The sequence below is a fragment of the Miniopterus natalensis genome, chromosome 8 (genome assembly GCF_054644295.1).
Source record: "Miniopterus natalensis isolate mMinNat1 chromosome 8, mMinNat1.hap1, whole genome shotgun sequence".
Lineage (NCBI taxonomy): Eukaryota > Metazoa > Chordata > Mammalia > Chiroptera > Miniopteridae > Miniopterus > Miniopterus natalensis.
Window position 1 is genome coordinate 82,197,424 of NC_142088.1, and position 17,000 is coordinate 82,214,423.

Consider the following 17,000-nt stretch of genomic DNA (forward strand, 5'->3'; position numbering starts at 1 on the left):
CCCTCCGCTAGCTACGCCCTGCCCAACTCACAAACGGTCAGAGGCCAACCAGGTCTTCGCATTTATATGAAAAAGCAAAACACCGCCCTCGGGCCAAAGGGTACCGGGTTGACTCCCGGCAAGGGCGCTACCTGGGTCGCTGGGTCGCCCGCCAGCCGCAGCCCGCGCGGGAGGCCTGCTGCCCCGCCCCCTGGACGGCAATGACACGGCCCCGGCGAGGGGGACCAGGGAACCTGGAGGCAGCTCCCCAGGCTCCACCTCCGCCCCGGCGGCCGTGCGGGGGGGCCACGGCCGCGTCTCTCGTGCTTCTGTCCCCCTCCCACTCTCTGGAAAGCAACGGGGGAAAAATAAAATAAAAAAGATACCAACGGTTCATCACAGAGTCCTTCCCGTGACCTCTTGCGGCCACACCAACCCACACCTTCAATCTGATTCCGACGCGACTTACCAGGCCCAGGGCGCCTGGCGCCCGAGAACGAGGCGCGGCGCCGGGAGGGAAGACGCAGAAGGGCCCGCCCCCGGCGCCCAGCCGACCAACAGCCGTCCGCGGGAGCGCGCCTCCGTCAGAGGACCGAGGGGACGGGGCGGGCGACGGCGCGGCCCGCGATGGCGGACATCCACCGCGAGCTGCAGGAGTACCTGGCGCAGGGGACAGCCGGCGGGCCGGCGGCCGCAGAGCCGCTGCTCGCCGCAGGCAAGGCGGACGAAGCCGGCGCGGGCGCGTGGCTGGACCGCGCGGGCCTGCGCTGGGCGTGGGCGCGGAGCCCCGCGGAGCCGGAGGCGGGCCCGGCGTGCCTGCCGAGCGCGACGCGCACGCAGCAGCTGGCGGCGGGCGGCGTGTGCCTGCTGCTGGCCGCCCTCTGCTTCGGCCTGGCCGCGCTCTACGCGCCGCTGCTGCTGCTGCGCGCCCGCAAGTTCGCGCTGCTCTGGTCGCTGGGCTCGGCGCTGGCGCTCGCGGGAGGCGCGCTCCTGCGGGGCGGCGCGGCGTGCAAGCGTCTGCTGCGCGGCGAGGAGGCGCCCTCGCGGCCCGCGCTGCTCTACGCCGCGGCGCTGGCCGCCACGCTGTACGCGGCGCTGGGCTTGCGCAGTACGTTCCTCACGGCGCTCGGCGCCTGCGCGCAGGTGGCCGCGCTGGCGGCCGCGCTGGTGGGCCTGCTCCCGCGAGGCGCCGGCGCCGCGCTCCGCCTGGCGCTCGGGCGCTGGCGCCCCCCCGGCGGCCTGGCCAGGGCGCTGCCCGTGTGAGGGGCGCGGGGCTCGCCGCCGGGCAGGACGCCGCCGCGCCGCCTGTGACTTGGAGCGCCGTTTAAAACTGAGACAAGCCGTTTGGAAGAGCCTCCGTCCCAACTTCTGTTCCGCCCTCGGGGGCCTGTGCGCTGAGCGGGGCTCGGTCGTTGGGCGGACGCGCTGCGAAACATGGACGAGTTGTGTTGGCGTTGACCGTGGGCCGTGACCTTAGTAAAAGCAAAAACTCTTAATTAGCTGCCCTGCGACTGTTCTTGGACCTGGCGCTCCCCTTCCGGGAGCCCCGCCGGGGGCCCTGAGGCGCGCGGGGAGCCCCCGGGCGAGGGCTGCGGGGCGGGGCCGCCGGGCTCGCGCGCCTCCTCCGGCTCTTGGAGGCGGTTTCCCTTCCTCCGATGTGAGTGGATCCATGAGGGTAGCTATTTAAATTTACCCACCAGACTTTTTAAAAGTACTTAAGAGGGTTTATCTCACTTTTTTAAGTGAAATTATAAATGTGCCTTATAAAGTCAGAGGAAAACTTCACTGAAGAGGAAACAGTGGACCTAGAAGTCTGCACTGACGCCCGGCGCACGCCAGTGACCTCGGGGACCCGCCGCCCGCGCCCCCCCGCCGCCCGCCCCGGGAGCGCCCCGCGCCCGCCCGGACGCGACGGAGACGCTTCTCAGCTGGCGGCCCCGTCCCCCTCCCAGGACTCGCCTGCGCGCCAAACCCACGGACAGCATGGGCTGAATATTCGGATGAGTCTGTGAAACTACATGTTTGTCCCCAGTTATATGTGAACTAGAATGTAAAGCGTACTTAGGATTTTAAAATTCGATTTCCATGGTTCTCAGGGCACAAAGAGCCAAACTTCAGGTCGGTTCCGTCCGCGTCCGGGCGCAGAGCTCGGGAGGCCTCGCTCGGGGCGGGCCGGGAGCCGCTCTTCCGCTCGGCATTTGGGGGCTGGGTTCCAGTGTCCCCTACACAGGTGCGTCCCGCACCGCCTCTTGTCCAGCTCAGCACGTGTGTCCTTGGGTCCTGAGGAACGTCCCCGCGGCGAGCAGCAACCCCGAAGCGCGGCGCCCGCCCAGCCCCGGGGAGAACACGCGCGGCGCTGGCGGTTTGGCCCCGTGGTTGGAGCGCTGGCTGCCGGCCGCAGGGTCCCGAGTTCGACTCCAGCCAGGGCGTGTGCCGCGGTTGCAGGCTCGGTCAGGTGCAGGAGGCAACCCATCCGTGCTTCTCCCCCACATCAATGTTTCTCTCCCTTTAAAGCAATGGAAAAAATATCCTCAGGTGAGAAATAAAAAATAATTTAAAAAGAATAATGCCTTGTTCCTGGACCAGTAAATAGGGTTACCTACCTTAAGAGGAAAAACCAGGAGGGTGTTTGTAAAAGCAAATGCAGTTTTCAGGGAGTGATTTATTTTTTTAACTGGGAAATCTTGTGCCCTTGGCTGCTCTTTCTACACCCTAGTTAAATCTCTGTTCTAATTCTCAATTTCTCTAGAATTTTCACAACTGGAGATTATACCATGTTCAGCACATTTTTATGTTGATGTTATTTCTAAATACTGTTTTCCCATTTTCTCAAGAACTCAACACTGAAAATCTAGCTTTTATGAAATTCAAAGCACTATGTATTCTGTCAGTGATGTTTTAAAATGTATATATGTACCTCCTAAGTATTTCATAAGTATATAATGTAGAGATTTTACTTTTTTCTAAATGAATTCATACTCAAAATGCGATCTGGCTATCTGCTTACTGGGGTACTATGTTTTAAAGGTAAAGCCTAAAATGTTAGGACGATAAAGTTTCTTACCACATGAATCTCAGAAAAAGGAGCCTGATCTTGATAGAATCCCTTTTCAGCTTCTCAGAATTGATTACAACTTCTTTTTAAGATACACCAATGGAGGGCAAATAAAGAATATCCACAAACCTGAAGCAGTCTCAAGCCACCTAATCATGTTCAGTGAGGTGCCAATAAATGTTTTTAATTTCAGAGTAAAGTGAAAGTTATTCACTTACAGTTTATAGGTTCTAATACCCTGAAAAGCAATGTGAGTGACTGCCATTTTCTCACTCTGCAGAAATAACAGCTTTTACCATTTTTTACATTAATAGGGAGGCAGTTAAGAATTTTTTTACATGTACTATCCAGCCTTAGAAATGGGATTTTCTAAACAACTACTGAGACTTCCAGCACCAAGTTTGCCCAGCACACTTGTCTCCAATGCCAAACTGAAGCTTTGAATAAGAAAAACTTTCTTCTTCTCAAAACAAAGTAAGGGTCAATATAGAAACTATTACGGAGTCATCTCAAACTGAACTTTTGGCATCCATTCAAATGGGATCAAATGTTACATTTAAAACTAAAGGAATTTGTTGTAGACAATAACTTCTGGCTTACTGTGAGTTAGGACTATCCTCGGCCTTATAAACACTATGTATTTCCACATAACTAGTGTAGAAGAGAAAGAAATTACTGAAGTTTTGCAAGATTGTTGCAGACATTTTGGTCCATTCTTGTCAACTTAAACAATTTGTGAAATGATTTACAATAATCAAAGAGTACATATAAGTTAATTTCTGGCTTACATCAAGTTCCTCTAGTCAGAAACAAGGCAATTCAAGTCTAAGGTGATTACTAGAAGATGCACTCAAGGGGAAACCCCTAGTTGCTTGGATAATGAGAATATTTTTTTTTTCCAGAGTATAATTTTCGATCTGCCAGAACACATCTAAGACTTTGACTCTACAAACTGTGTTATGGTTTTAAGGTATTTCTCACTCTATTACAAAAATAAGTATGACAGAATAACGGTTGGATGAGAATTTGTTTAAAAACAAAGTTCACAGGTGAAATTAATTTAGATGACTTATAGAGGTTCCATCAAGTGTGCTTACAAGTATAAGCACTAACTGTACACCCCTCAGCAGACTGGACGCAATGGGAACTAAGGGTTTCCTTAAGGCAAGCACGTCACAACTGGTTGTTTTCTGAATTCTTGCATAAATCACATTCTGTATTCATACAAAAACAACTTAATGTTTTTTCTCTGACAAACTGTACATATAGAAACAAATTCCCAATTGAACATGAGCTTAATTTTGCAGAGGTACTCCTTGTCTTGTGACACTTAAAAACCTCCAGCTTTTATCTTCACAAAACAGTGTAGGAGCTGGCAGTGAGGGTGTGCAGGACAAGACCAGGAAGCTACTCTGGGCAGCCAGCAGCAGTCTCCATCCCGAAGACCTCACGGGGCTCGCGGAATTCAGCTGCCCCAGAAAAAGAGTTCAGGGCTACAAGGTGCAGGCTTCCTTTTGTTTCTCTTGGTAAGTTCACAAGAAGTTCTTAAATACTGTCCAGAGAGGCCAAGGGATACTCAACCCCAACTTCTACCGACCCCTTCCACCACCCCTTGAAGCTCCCCGCCTTGGTGGACCAGAGTTCATGGTACTCCCTCTACCCCAGTTACTGCCACTCCGGACCCCTCTAGAAGGCGTGCCACTGCCCGGAGGGCCCCCAAAAGGTTCATCTCTGTGGTATCCGTCATGGTGATCTCCATCCAAGGAACTGGAACGCCCGGATTTTGGCACTCTTTGGGAAGGTCCTGGGCCCCCTCGGCCTGAAATAAAACATTGATTTCACATGTGACTTTTTTATATCAGACTACTGATAACTCCTGGTACAAACTTGTACTCTGTGATGACAGTACAACACTTCTGGGTCTTTTAATCTTTAGAACAGTTCTAAGGACAGCATTCAGGGCACTAAAAGTTGTGCCTCCACCCTCTTCATGATCACTGTCTCATTCTCAACGTGGCTTGTGACTGTGCCTGTGCACACCAACTAGACATGTTCCCCAAGGCTGTGTTGCAGAGACAATGGGAGGGCGAGAGGAAAACACAGAGCACCTCTGGGAGTCATGGACACGGTAGGCCATGTCTCCAGGGTACAGGAAGTGTACCCTCACCCATCTGTGCCACCAGGGATATGCTGAGGGAAGTTCTGCACAGCACTGCCTTAACTCTGGAGCGCCTGTGAGGGCAATGACAAGTGCTTCACCAGAATAAGCGCTTACTGGCATTACCTCACAACCATGTGGCACTTTTCATTTCACTTTAAATAGTGAAATTATTTCTTGAAAAACAGAAGCATAGAAAGAAAAACACTAGCTTTTACAATTATTTCTCCCAGGGACAGTTTTATTTGTTCCAGTATTGGACACACAAATTTTAGGTATCACTAAAATTCCGACTTAAAATTTTTTTTCTCGTGAGAGTATAGGATTTGGCCACCTCTCCCATAATGCATTAGCAGAAGATTATTTACAGCTTTATTTTGTCTTAAATTTTTAAATGGAAATGAGTCCAGTTAAGACAGAGGTTAGGAAAGCTAGCTAAAGAAATAATTTTAGCTTCTTTTCTTACAAAGCACAGCCTAGACCCACCAGAAGGTGCAAGGGCAAAGAAGCTGTCAGCTGGGACATCACTTTCACACTAGCCATGTGGCCTTGACCAATGACCCTAAAAGATGTCCTGAGTGCCCATACTGACCAGCAACAAAATGTGTGCTTGGATGGGGAGATCTGGTGACATGATGTAATTTCTGAGGGGTTTTCTCTGAGAAGAACCAAACAACTGTCAAGAACAAAAGCCAGAGATTCCAAAATGGCGGCAGACTGAATGGAAGCTACACTGACCTCCCAGGACCAAATTGGAATTACAACTAAAATATAGGAAAGTCATCCTGCATAATCAACTGAAGACTAGCTGGAGACCCTCATAACCAAGGATGTAAAGCAGAGACCACACAGAGACTGGTAAGAAGTGCGGAGGTGTGAGAGGGCTGGCTGGGCTCCCACAGGCAGCAGCTGAAGGTCCAGAGGGATATCTCAGCCCTGCCACCAGGCTTCCTCTCTGGGTGTGATCAAAAGTTAGGGTGACAACTCAAGAGACAGGGTGGCCTGCTCCCTGTCCCGGCTGCCCCACCTTCACCTCCAGGCGCCATAGGGAGCTGCTGTTGGCTAGAGTGTCCTTTTCAGTCACTCTGCTGGGAGTTTCTTTTTCAGAGGCTGAGAGGGACAAAGAAAGGGGAAGCACAAGGTAGACACCCCCAAAAACAAAGGCCTCTCCTTTCAGGGCAAGAACAGGAAGGAAAAGAAACTCCCTTTGAGTCCTGGAAGGTTCAGATCAAGGACTGAGTTTTTTGTTCACACAAACTAATTTGGCTCCTGAACGCCCTCCACCCAGAATCATGACATCCGTAGCAGCATTTCCAAACAGCCAGGAGCATCCAGCTGAGCAGGAGGCTGCCTTCTGGTGAGGTCACAGCCACATGCCCCCAAGGTTCCTGTGTGCCCCAAAATATCCTACCACTGGCCATCTGGCCTCAAATCCCACTCATATACAGGATTCCTGGGGTGAACACCTTATCTGGAGGAGAAGGGAGGATGGGATTCTGGTCTCAGCCTACAAAACTCCCAGGGCATCCCCTTTGGCCCCGGGCCACTCCTCACCCCAGTGGCATACGGGTGGGCGGGCTTTATTTACACAAGTCAGCTCTCTTGGTAGCAGCAATCTCCTTGAGGCAGACTCCACCTTGTCTCGTGTGTGGCTGATAGTAAATATAATAAACCACAAATAAAATTGACCATTTTAGCCATTTTCAAGCCTACCAAGTCATAGGCATTGAGAACATACACAATGTTGTACAAACGTCACCACCATCCATTTCCACAACTTTTCATCATCCCTAATAGAAACTTGTCAAGTGATGGCTTCCCATTCCTCCCTCTTCACAGCCCTTGCTAAACTCTATTCTACTTTCTGTCTCTATGACTTTGCTTATCCTAGGTACTTTATACAAAGAGAATCATGCATTTTTTGTTCTATTTTGTCTGGCTTATTTCACTTGCCATAATGTTTTCAAGGTTCCCCCATGTTGTAACATGTGTCAGAATTTCCTTCCTTTTAAGGCTGAATAATATTACATAGTATATAAATACATTGTTTATCCATCTTAAAAAAAAAAAAAAAAGAATACATTGGAAGGGATATACAGCAGGTTAATGGAAGCTGAGGATCAGATCAGCGATTAGAGGACTGGGTAGAAAAAAAACATTCAATCAGAGATCCAAAAAGAAAAAACAGGAGGACAGTTTAAGGGAGCTGTGGGACAACATGAAGGGTAACAATATTCACATCATAGGAGTGCCAGAGGAGGTCAAAAGTAAGCAAGGGTAAAGGAACCTGTTTGAAGAAATAATAGCAGAAAACTTCCCTAACCTGGTGAAGGAAAAAAAAAAATCACACAAGTTCAGGAGGCACAGAGTCCCAAGCAAGAAGAACCCAAAGAGGCCCACGCCTAGAAACATCATACTTAATATATCAAAAATTCAAGACAGCGCATCTTAAAGGCAGCAACAGAAAAGCAATCTGTTACCTACAAAGGAGTTCCCATAAGGCTGTCAACTGACTTCTCATCAGAGTCTCTACAGGCCAGAAGGGAATGGCATGAAGTATTCAAGGTAATGCAAAACAAGGATCTGACACCAAGACTACTCTATCCAGCAAAGCTATCATTCAAAATAGATGGTGAAATAAAGAGCTTCCCAGCCCAGCCAGCGTGGCTTAGCAGCTGAGCATCGAACTATGATCCAGGAGATTTTGGTTCAATTCCCAGTCAGGGCACACGCCTGGGTTGGGGGCTCAATCCCCAGTAGGGGCATGCATGCAGGAGGCAGCCACTTAATGTCTCTCTCTTCATTGATGTTCCTTTCTCTCTCTCTCCCTCTGCCTTCCTCTGTCTGAAATCAATAAAGATGTATATTTTTTTAAAAAGAGCTTCCCAGACAAAAATAGGCTAAAGGAGTTTATCACCACCAAACCAGCACTGCAAGAAACATTAAAGGGACTGCTGTAGTAAGAAGTAGAATGCTTGGTAGAGTACCCCTGTGAAGCCATCTGGACCAGGGCTTTTGTTTGCTGGGAGTTTTTTATTGCTGCTTCGATTTCATCAGTTGTTATTAGCCTATTCAGGTTTTCTGATTCTTCCTGATTCAGTTTTACATGATCTCACTCATATGTTGGATCTAATGAACAAAATAAACTGATGAATAAAATAGATCCAGAGACATAGAAGCATGGAACAGACTGACAAATCTCAAAGGGAAGGCAGGGGTGGTGGAGTGGGAGGGGAGAGACTAATCAAAGAACTTATATACATATATGCATGACCCATGGACACAGACAATAGTGAGGTGAATGACTGGGGCAGGTGAAGTATAGTAGGGGTCAAGGGGGGGAAATGGGATATCTGTAATACTTTCAACAATAAAGATAAATTTTTTAAAAAAAGAACAACAACAAAAGCCAGAACTTTGTCAGGGAGGCCAAAGCCTCCCTGACAGAAGCCCCCAAACCACACCACATATGCAACAGCACAGCCTAACCTTGAGACCACAGTTGTAGTTAGCATTTAGTGGCTACTAACCCTGGCTAAAAGTTAGTGCTGCACCAAAAATAAAGATCCAAAAGTTGTAGAAATACTCTTATTGCCCCCACTTAAAAACAACCCCTTCCAGACTGTGTTCCCCAAAGTCTTTGTAACTATGGGCACAAGTAGCATTCCTTCTGGGCCCACACTAAAAGAAACCCAGATCCTGGGAGAGGACAATTCCACCAGCCACTCACTGAAGAGACCCTCCAGGGCTCAGATGAGTCATCAGTGGAGAACAATCTGCCACTTAGAGCAGGAAGTACCATCAGCAGAGACAGTGCTGGGCACACTGACAAAAAGCTAAACTTGAGCAAAGCAGAGAGTGAGAGAGAAAACAACATTGATGCGAGAGCAAAACATCCATTGGCTGCCTCCTGCACACCCTTTACTGGGGATCAAGCCCATAACCCTGCATGTGCCCTGACCGGGAATCAAAACGGCCACCTCCTGGCGCACAGGACGATGCCCAACCAACTGAGCCACACCAGCCAGGGCAAAGCAGAGATTCTTGAAAGCAAGTGGAGGAGACTTGTGCCGAAGGCAAACTTGCAGTCCTGAGTGAGAGCTCCGACTGGCTGTGGGGTGAGCCCAAGAAAACTGCATCTGTACCACATTTGGGACCATGTACCTTCCCACAGCCTAGGCCCTGGAGGGTAGAATGGTGCCCTAGCAGGGGAGAGATAGAACAGGCATTCCCTGGGATGGGGCTGGCCTGGAGATGAGGCCTCCAGAGGCCCCTGCAGCCTTCTTGGCAGGGCTGTGGCAACAACAGCTCCCAGAACTGGAATCACTGGCCTCCACTTACCTTTGCCTCCTCGATCCTCAGAAGGACCCCCTGGGGTTTCCATTTCTCTGTGCTCAGAGGCCCCTGGCCCATCATGCCAGGGGCGCTTTCGGGGTGGCAGGGATGCCATGTCCATGCCTTGGAGAGAAGAGGAACGTTCTCTGCTAGCTGGGGAATGACCATCATGAGGGGGATGGTCAGGGCGGGGAGCATCACGGAAATGTTCATGACCTGGCCCTGAAATGGAAACACAGATGGGCAAGGCTGAGGATCTGACAATCCCATTACATTACAATGCAGCCAACAGCAGGCGGCAATTATACTGTTAAGAGTAAGGAGCAATGTGAGAAACAACATTCACTCGTGCAGGAAACACACCACGAGTACGTTTAAAAAAGGTCAAGACTAGAAGTCGACCTAGCATCTAAATTAAGGGGAAGGTAAAGTCCAGAAAAGTGGACCTCTAGCTTTTTAGTCTCAGGATATCTTAACGCTCTTAAAAATTACTGAGGACTCCAAAGAGAGATCATTTATGAGAGTTATAACTAATAATATTTGTCCGTTTTAGCAATTAAGACTGAGAAAACTTTAATTCATTTAACTGTCTGGCTCAATAGAACAAAGCCAGTGGATCCTGTCACCCGTTTCTGCGCTCCACCTCTCATCTCCTGCGATAGGGCGCTGTTGTTGGCTGAAGGATGTGAAAACAATCCGACCCCCAGTGGAGAGTAGGCTGGAAAAGAGAGCACCTGGTGGACCTTCGGGCCCAGGGGTCCTTGGCCAGCTGTCTGAGTCCCCATAAGCCACAGGCAGCCCCTCCCTACCTGGCTCTCGGCCTCCGTCCCAGGAGTCCGGTTTGCGTCCTCCTTCAAACCGAGGGAACTCGTCAGGGGTGGGCAGCAAACCCTTCCTTCCTCCTGCACAAGGGAGCAGAACACCACCACAGGCAGGCTATTTCAGGGGTGTTCCCAAACAGGTCCCTCTCCACCCGCCCTTCACAGAGCCCAGTGTCCTCAGCACATACCTCGTGGGGCCCCCCGACCTCGTCCCCGGAGATCTCTTCCTCGGGCAGCTTCATCAGAAGCATCAAAACTCTCCTCTGGACCAAAGTCTTCAGGACCAGGAAAGCCATCCCTTCCTCTTGGGGGAGCCCGGCCTTCATGTCTCGGCGGGGCTCCTCTCCTGAAGCTGTGAGGGAAAACAGCAGAACGTCCGCCTATGAAACACCTTACAGCTCTTAGTTCATGTTTCAGAGAAGCACATGATGTAAGAAAACATGATACAACGTTAAATGGGAGAAAAACAGTGAAATTGTGCATTTTTAAAAGTACATATTTTACAATCCCAATATTACAGGCAAAAACAGGCAGGAAGTAAACATATCAGAACGTAGAATTGAGGAATAATCATCGCAGTGAGCATTTTTAACTGCTTCTATCAATGCCAAGTGCTTGACATCCTTCACTCCATCCATCCTCATAACCACATGAAGCTGGCACTATGGTTAACTCTATTCTACCCATGAGCACACAGAGGCAGAGAGAGAGGAAGTCGTCAATTTTAGGATACACATAAGTGTTCACATTTGAACTCAGCCAGTCTCGCCCCTCATCCCAGGCTCTTTACTACTGCCTCCCAAAGACTTTTTATTATCATTTAAATATTTATAATGAATATTTAATACTTATATAATCACAAAAAAGGAGTGTGTGGATTCCTGCCTGCCAACTGTCACAGAGCTGTTTGGGGGCATCCGCTCTGCCATCTGCCCTGGCCCACCCGGTCTCTACTCAGGGTGGCTATTAACTTCACCAGTGGCCTCGTTCCATGGCTGGCTGGCGCCCTGGCTGGTGAAAAATTTCACTGCCTCTAGGAATTCTGGAACTGAGAAACTGGGTCAGCCGGGAGTGTCGCTGAAGCCGAGCCGTTATGAGGGAGGACCAGCACTGTGGTGGAAGCCTGTGAAGAAGCAGGATGCGGGGCCTGCAAGCAGGAAAGGTGCATGCACCAGAGAGGCCACAGGAGGTGAGAGATGTCAGAAGGCAGCACGGTCATGGGGCTCATCTGTGGGAGTCACCTGCCCATGGCTTCCGTCAGGACAAGACTTGCTTTTTCTTCAGTCTTTTCAATTTTCTTTTGCTCCATTTTATTTAGAAATATTTCCAATTTACAGTAAAGTTAAAAAAATAGAACAAGCCCATACATCCATCACCTGGAGTAATCAGTTCTTAAGATTTTACCTTTTTAATAAATATGTTATCATTGATTTTTTTAGGAAGAGAAGGAGAGGGAGGGAGAGAGGGAGAGAGAAAGAGACATCAACATGGACGGGCTGCCTCCTGCATGCCCCCGACTGGGGACCAAGCCTGCAACCCAGGCCTGTGCCCTGACCGGGAACTGAACCACAATCTCCTGGTGCATAGGCCAATGCTCAACCGCTGAGCCACATCAGCTGGGCAATGTTGTCTTCTCTCTATCCACCTGCTCCCAAATTCATTTTCTAAATCCTTCTACAATCAGCTGCCGTTGCATGCATCACCCCTGAATACTTCAGTATGTTTCTTCTAAGAACACTATTTCTCCTATAAAATACTATTATACTCTAACATGTAATATTATTTATTCTATAGTCTCATTCAACTTTCTTCATTTGTCCTCAAAATGTCCTTTATAGTTGTTTTAAAATATGAATTTCAGTTCTAATCACACACTGTTACTCAGTAGCCATGTGTCTGTGTTCTACTTTAATCCAGAACAGTACCCCTCCTATATTTTATCTTTTGTGATCTTGACTTTTTGGAAGGTCCACCCAGGTGTTTATAGAATGTACCACAATTTGAATTTTTCTGATTGTTTCCTCATGATTAGATTCAGGTAAACATTCTTGGCTGAACAATTTATACCTTCTCAGTGACACCACTTTGTCCCATTGTTTATGATGCAAAGTGGTGTGGTGACCAGATTTCACTGCTGCAAAGGTACATCTTCTCCTTTGCAGTTAAGTGATCTGGGGGTGGTTCTGTGGCACTATGAGACTATCCTGTTTCCCCACAATCTCTTACCCAATGGTTTTAGCACTCAGTGATGATCCTTGCCTGAGGTAACTTATGAATCATGTCCCTGCAAACAAAGGGGTGTGTGACCAGCACACTGGCTGAAATAACATAAGGGTAGAACTGGCCAGGAGGAGGAGATGAGGGGGACAGGCAGAGTAAAGCAGAGAGACAGACTCAAGGGAGAATCTGCACACACAGCAGGACTCTTGTCCAGGCATCCGCCATACGAATGCCCTAGCTATAAGAGAACAGAGAGAATCTAAGTTGCCCAAATTAGAAAACAGCGACTGTTATGGTCTACACATTTGTGTCCCCCAACAAAATTTATATGTCAAAGCCCTAACCCCAATGTGACGATATCTGGAGATGGGCCTTTAAGAGATAATTACAGTTAGATGGGGCATGGGGGTAGGGCCCTCATGATGGAATTAGTGTCCTTATAAGAAGAGGCACCAGGGAGAGCTTGCTCACGCTCTCTTCCTGCAAGCCAGGAAGTCTCACCAGACACCCATCGTGCTAGATGTTGACCTTGGACTTCCAGCCTCCAGAACTGTGAGAGAATAGATTTCTGTTGTTTAAGCCACTCAGTGTGGTTTGCGGTTATGGTGGCCTGAGCTCCTAATAAGCTGACCTCTGTGAAACCCCTCTCCTTCCTTATTTAACAGGTTCCCTTAATCAAGCTACTGAGCGCCTGCTGTGACACCACTACTGCTCCAGGTAATGAGGACACAGAGGTGGGTAAACACAGCCCCTGCCCTCAGGAAGCTGTCCTGCTTCTAGAAATACAGGTGATAAAAAAATAAACACAGTGCCCTGCCCAGTGTGTCTCAGTGGTTAGAGCACTGGCCCTCGCACCAAAGGGTCACGGGTTTGATCCCTGGTAGAGAGCATGTCCCTCAGTTGCCAGTCAATCCCAGGCCCCTGTTGGGGCTCATGCAGGAGGCCACCAATCGATGTGTCTCTTTCACATCAATGTTTCTCTCTCTCCTCCCCCCATCCACTCTCTCTAAAAAGCAATGGGAAAAAATTTCCTTAGGTGAGGGTTGAAGAAAAACAAAGAACACATTACTAGAGTCGCACAACGCTGAGTGCTGCGAGCTGTAAAGCAGAGTAAGGGAGCTGGTGTAACAGGAGGAGGTCCAACTGACGGGAGCCCAGGCATTTGGGAAACTGAGTCCCGGGCAGAGGAAACAGCAAGCACAACAGGAACAGGAGCCTGCTGGGCATATCTGAGGAGCGGCACAAAGCTGTAAGCAGCACGAGAGTTAGGCTGTGAGTCTGTCACTGACAGATGAAATATAGTACAAAGTGAGGGTTAGTAAAATCTGAAACTTTGCACAAGATGCAGAGATTCAAGAAATCAATGAAAGTCACGTTGATGCCAAAGCCACTGGATATGAGGCACTTGCAGATATAAAAAGCCACTTCAGAGTGAAGACTTGGATACCATAAAGACAGACCCTTCTGAAAACTTGGAGCCCTTAAATCTTTTTTCCCCCCAAAACTCCCTTCTGATAGCTACTTTCCTTAACCATCTATTTCACCCTCTATGGCCCCTTTGCTAGCCAATCTTTTCTAACCCATCCCGTGGGTTAACTCAATCACCTACTAGCAACACCAGTGAGAACTGTGATGGGAAAAGACATGGGAGACTGATGTGGTGCAGGCAGGAGTGCGGACAGCTCGGCTCTGCAGCCTCCAAGGTCAAGAGCTGCTGGTTCTCAGTGTGCCCCTATCTGTGAAAGGCTGCACTGTAACGACTAAATGAGGCTACCGTCATTAATTATTCTGCGTCTCACTTGAAATCTCATTAATTCTTGTTTTTTCCTCCATATTTTTAATTTTTTCTTCTGTTCTTTTTATCCCCTCCATATTTCTCGTGTTCTTTTTTACCCAAGCAAGCTGAGTGTTCAAGCCTGACCTAGACCTTGTTTAACAGGAAGATTACTTTTCAGCTTTGATTTGGTTTTGTTAGGATCTTTAGGCAATTTTACAAAAACTACTTAACAATTCCTTTATTTTTAATCTATAGATCTGTCTCTTATTTCATCACTCTAATCCAGAGAACCTGGAGATTTCTTATCAGATCCAAGAAACTTTATAGTATACAGATCCTCCCATCACTTTAAAACAACCAAAAAATTAAGCAAAAAGAAAATTATTTCTAAATTGTAAAGATAAGAAGAAACATATGAAGGTTAAAAAGCATAATTTTTCTAAGTCTAAATTCAAAATGTGGAGAATGTGGGGCTACAAATAAAAAAGAAAAGAGACTTTGTGGGGAAAAACAGACAAAAGCTCCCGGGAAGAAACAGACCTACAGAGTATCTGCCCCACCTTTCTTCTCTGCGCCCTCGAAAACGTGGGTCCTCAGGATCCCGAGGGAACCGCTCGTCTCCAGGTCTGCGGCCTTCCCATGCCCCTGGAGGACCCCGGGCTGAGCCTCGGCCATCCCCCTCACTGAATTCCCTGTGATCAGGAGGAAACGGAGGCCCAGGCCCCCCTCGCCTCCACTTCTCTTCTTGTGGTAAAGGTCCTCCTCGCCCCTCGAATTCACGTAATCGGTGGCCAAAGCGCTTGTCAGGATGGAAGTCATCTGGTCTGCTGAAGTCGTCAGGAAAGTCAGGGTGAGGGCCACGCCTATCAGGGGGACCCCTGCAGTCCTGGCCGCCCCGGAAAGGTCCCCTGTCTGGACCATGCTCAGGGCCGCTGCTCTGCTCATGCCGCCTCTCAGACATTGGGCCCAGGTGGTGGTTTGGAGGGCCCCGGGAGTCACCTACAGGAAACAAAGCTGCTTTTATCAGGATTTCCAGGAATCCTGCCAACACAGGTCTGATTTTCAGCATCACAATATTTCAGAATGCATTCTTTTATTTAGAATGTGTTCCCTCCTTGGTTCTCATCCTCCTTAAGAGATAAATATCTCGAAGGCACCATGTAAAGAACTAGGGTCTTGTGGTACAGACTTCAACTTCATCTCCCACTGGCTAAGCAACCCGACATAAGGCAAACTGCTCACCTCAAATGGCATTAGCAACACCCACCTTCCAGGACAGAGATTCATTCAGAAAACGTAAGAAAGCCTCACGAGAATAAGACTGAGCTTCCTTCCCCACCCCTATTCTCTCAGTGACACGCAGGGAGGGGACAGGACAAAACCCACGCTGCAGGTCAGGCAGCCCAGCACAGGCACTCACCTCTGCACCTGTTTAAGGGCTGGCAAAGCCCATCAGAGGGCACTGAAGCTACCTCCCCCCGTCTATGATATCACTCCTTTAACCCCTACTTCATTTAACTTGATTTGTTAACTCACACTTTGATTCTTAACAAAATCTTCTGTAAGGCATAGGAACCATGGGCTTCTCTTTAACTGCTTGGTGACCAAACAGCCTCGTTGTTCCTCAGGGTCAAGGTTTATACGAACACTTTTTCCACCCTCTCTAGGAATGATGTCCCTCTTCTATAATATTATCACCACTCTTTGCAAAGAGTATTTAGAAACCCACTAAAGAATTTTTAAAATATTTGAACATGTAATATATTTAGAGTACTGAGTAAAAATGGAAAGAGACCAATTAAATTTATGCTGGTTAACTTAGTTCATCTCCTAACTCTTTCCCGGCTACTGAACTACTGTGGCCATTATAAATGAATACTTATTTTCTGTCAACATACAATTTAAATCACATTTCTGAAAAGTGGATAGCAAAGGGACATTCCTTTCTCTAAAACAACTGTTTAAATGAAATTCCTCCATCGCCCAGCTCATGCCTTTACTCTTTATCCTGGCAATAAAGATGAATCACATTTGTCCCCGGGCATCACACACAGGCAGCCGCAATTCTCCCCTTCCAGTGCCCTTCCTCTTTCATTTGTGCTCATTTCTCTTGGCCATGCCAACCCCTCCTCGCTATTCAAACGTGCCTTAAAAACTGGGAAGTCTCGAGATAGAAACACACCACTTGAAGGGTTCTCCCTTTCCTCCATGAACCAGTCCTCTCCGTGCTCAGGAAAGCACCTTCTGCGTTGTCTCTGTTCAGTTTGCAACTATCACAGACCCGTTTCCGCCTCTCAGCGTATAACTGTACCTAATGGCTTCTCTCTGACATGCTGCTTGAACTCAGTGTGACCTCAGCCACAGCAGACCTCTGACCTGAGGAGCTGAACATATTCCATTTGGGCTTACCTATGAATATTTATCCTACCATTACCTCTATCTGTTTAAAATAACCCTGTTTACCCAAGGAAAGAAACCCACCACTACAAATTAGAAGGGATGTGGCCACCGGTGATGGGGCGGCAGCGCTGGTAAATCCAGTAGGGGATGGCAGGGCCCCTTTCTCGGCTCTCCCTTCTCCCTTTGGTCCCTGGGAGGAAAAAGAGAGGAAGAAAGAAAGAGAAAAAGAGAAGGGGGGAGAGAAAGATGGGGGGG

General features: G+C 48.6%; 2 protein-coding genes across 2 annotated transcripts in view; one reads left to right on the forward strand and one right to left on the reverse strand.

Moving 5' to 3' along the window:
* Positions 1–606: 606 nt before the first annotated feature.
* Positions 607–1,838, forward strand: SFT2D3 (SFT2 domain containing 3). Its single transcript, XM_087819447.1, has one exon. The coding sequence runs from the start codon at positions 607–609 to the stop codon at positions 1,240–1,242; it is 636 nt and encodes a 211-aa protein (XP_087675573.1). The 3' UTR covers positions 1,243–1,838.
* Positions 1,839–3,725: 1,887 nt separating this feature from the next.
* Positions 3,726–17,000, reverse strand: part of WDR33 (WD repeat domain 33) — a 102,175-nt gene continuing 88,900 nt past the window's right edge. The window contains exons 18-22 of the mRNA XM_016201703.2: positions 14,906–15,344; positions 10,537–10,700; positions 10,337–10,429; positions 9,534–9,749; positions 3,726–4,853 (exon numbers count right to left, since the gene is read on the reverse strand). Of these exons, the coding sequence (XP_016057189.2) occupies positions 4,624–4,853; positions 9,534–9,749; positions 10,337–10,429; positions 10,537–10,700; positions 14,906–15,344 (1,142 nt within the window). The 3' untranslated portion in view covers positions 3,726–4,623. The remainder of the gene's footprint in view (positions 4,854–9,533; positions 9,750–10,336; positions 10,430–10,536; positions 10,701–14,905; positions 15,345–17,000) is intronic.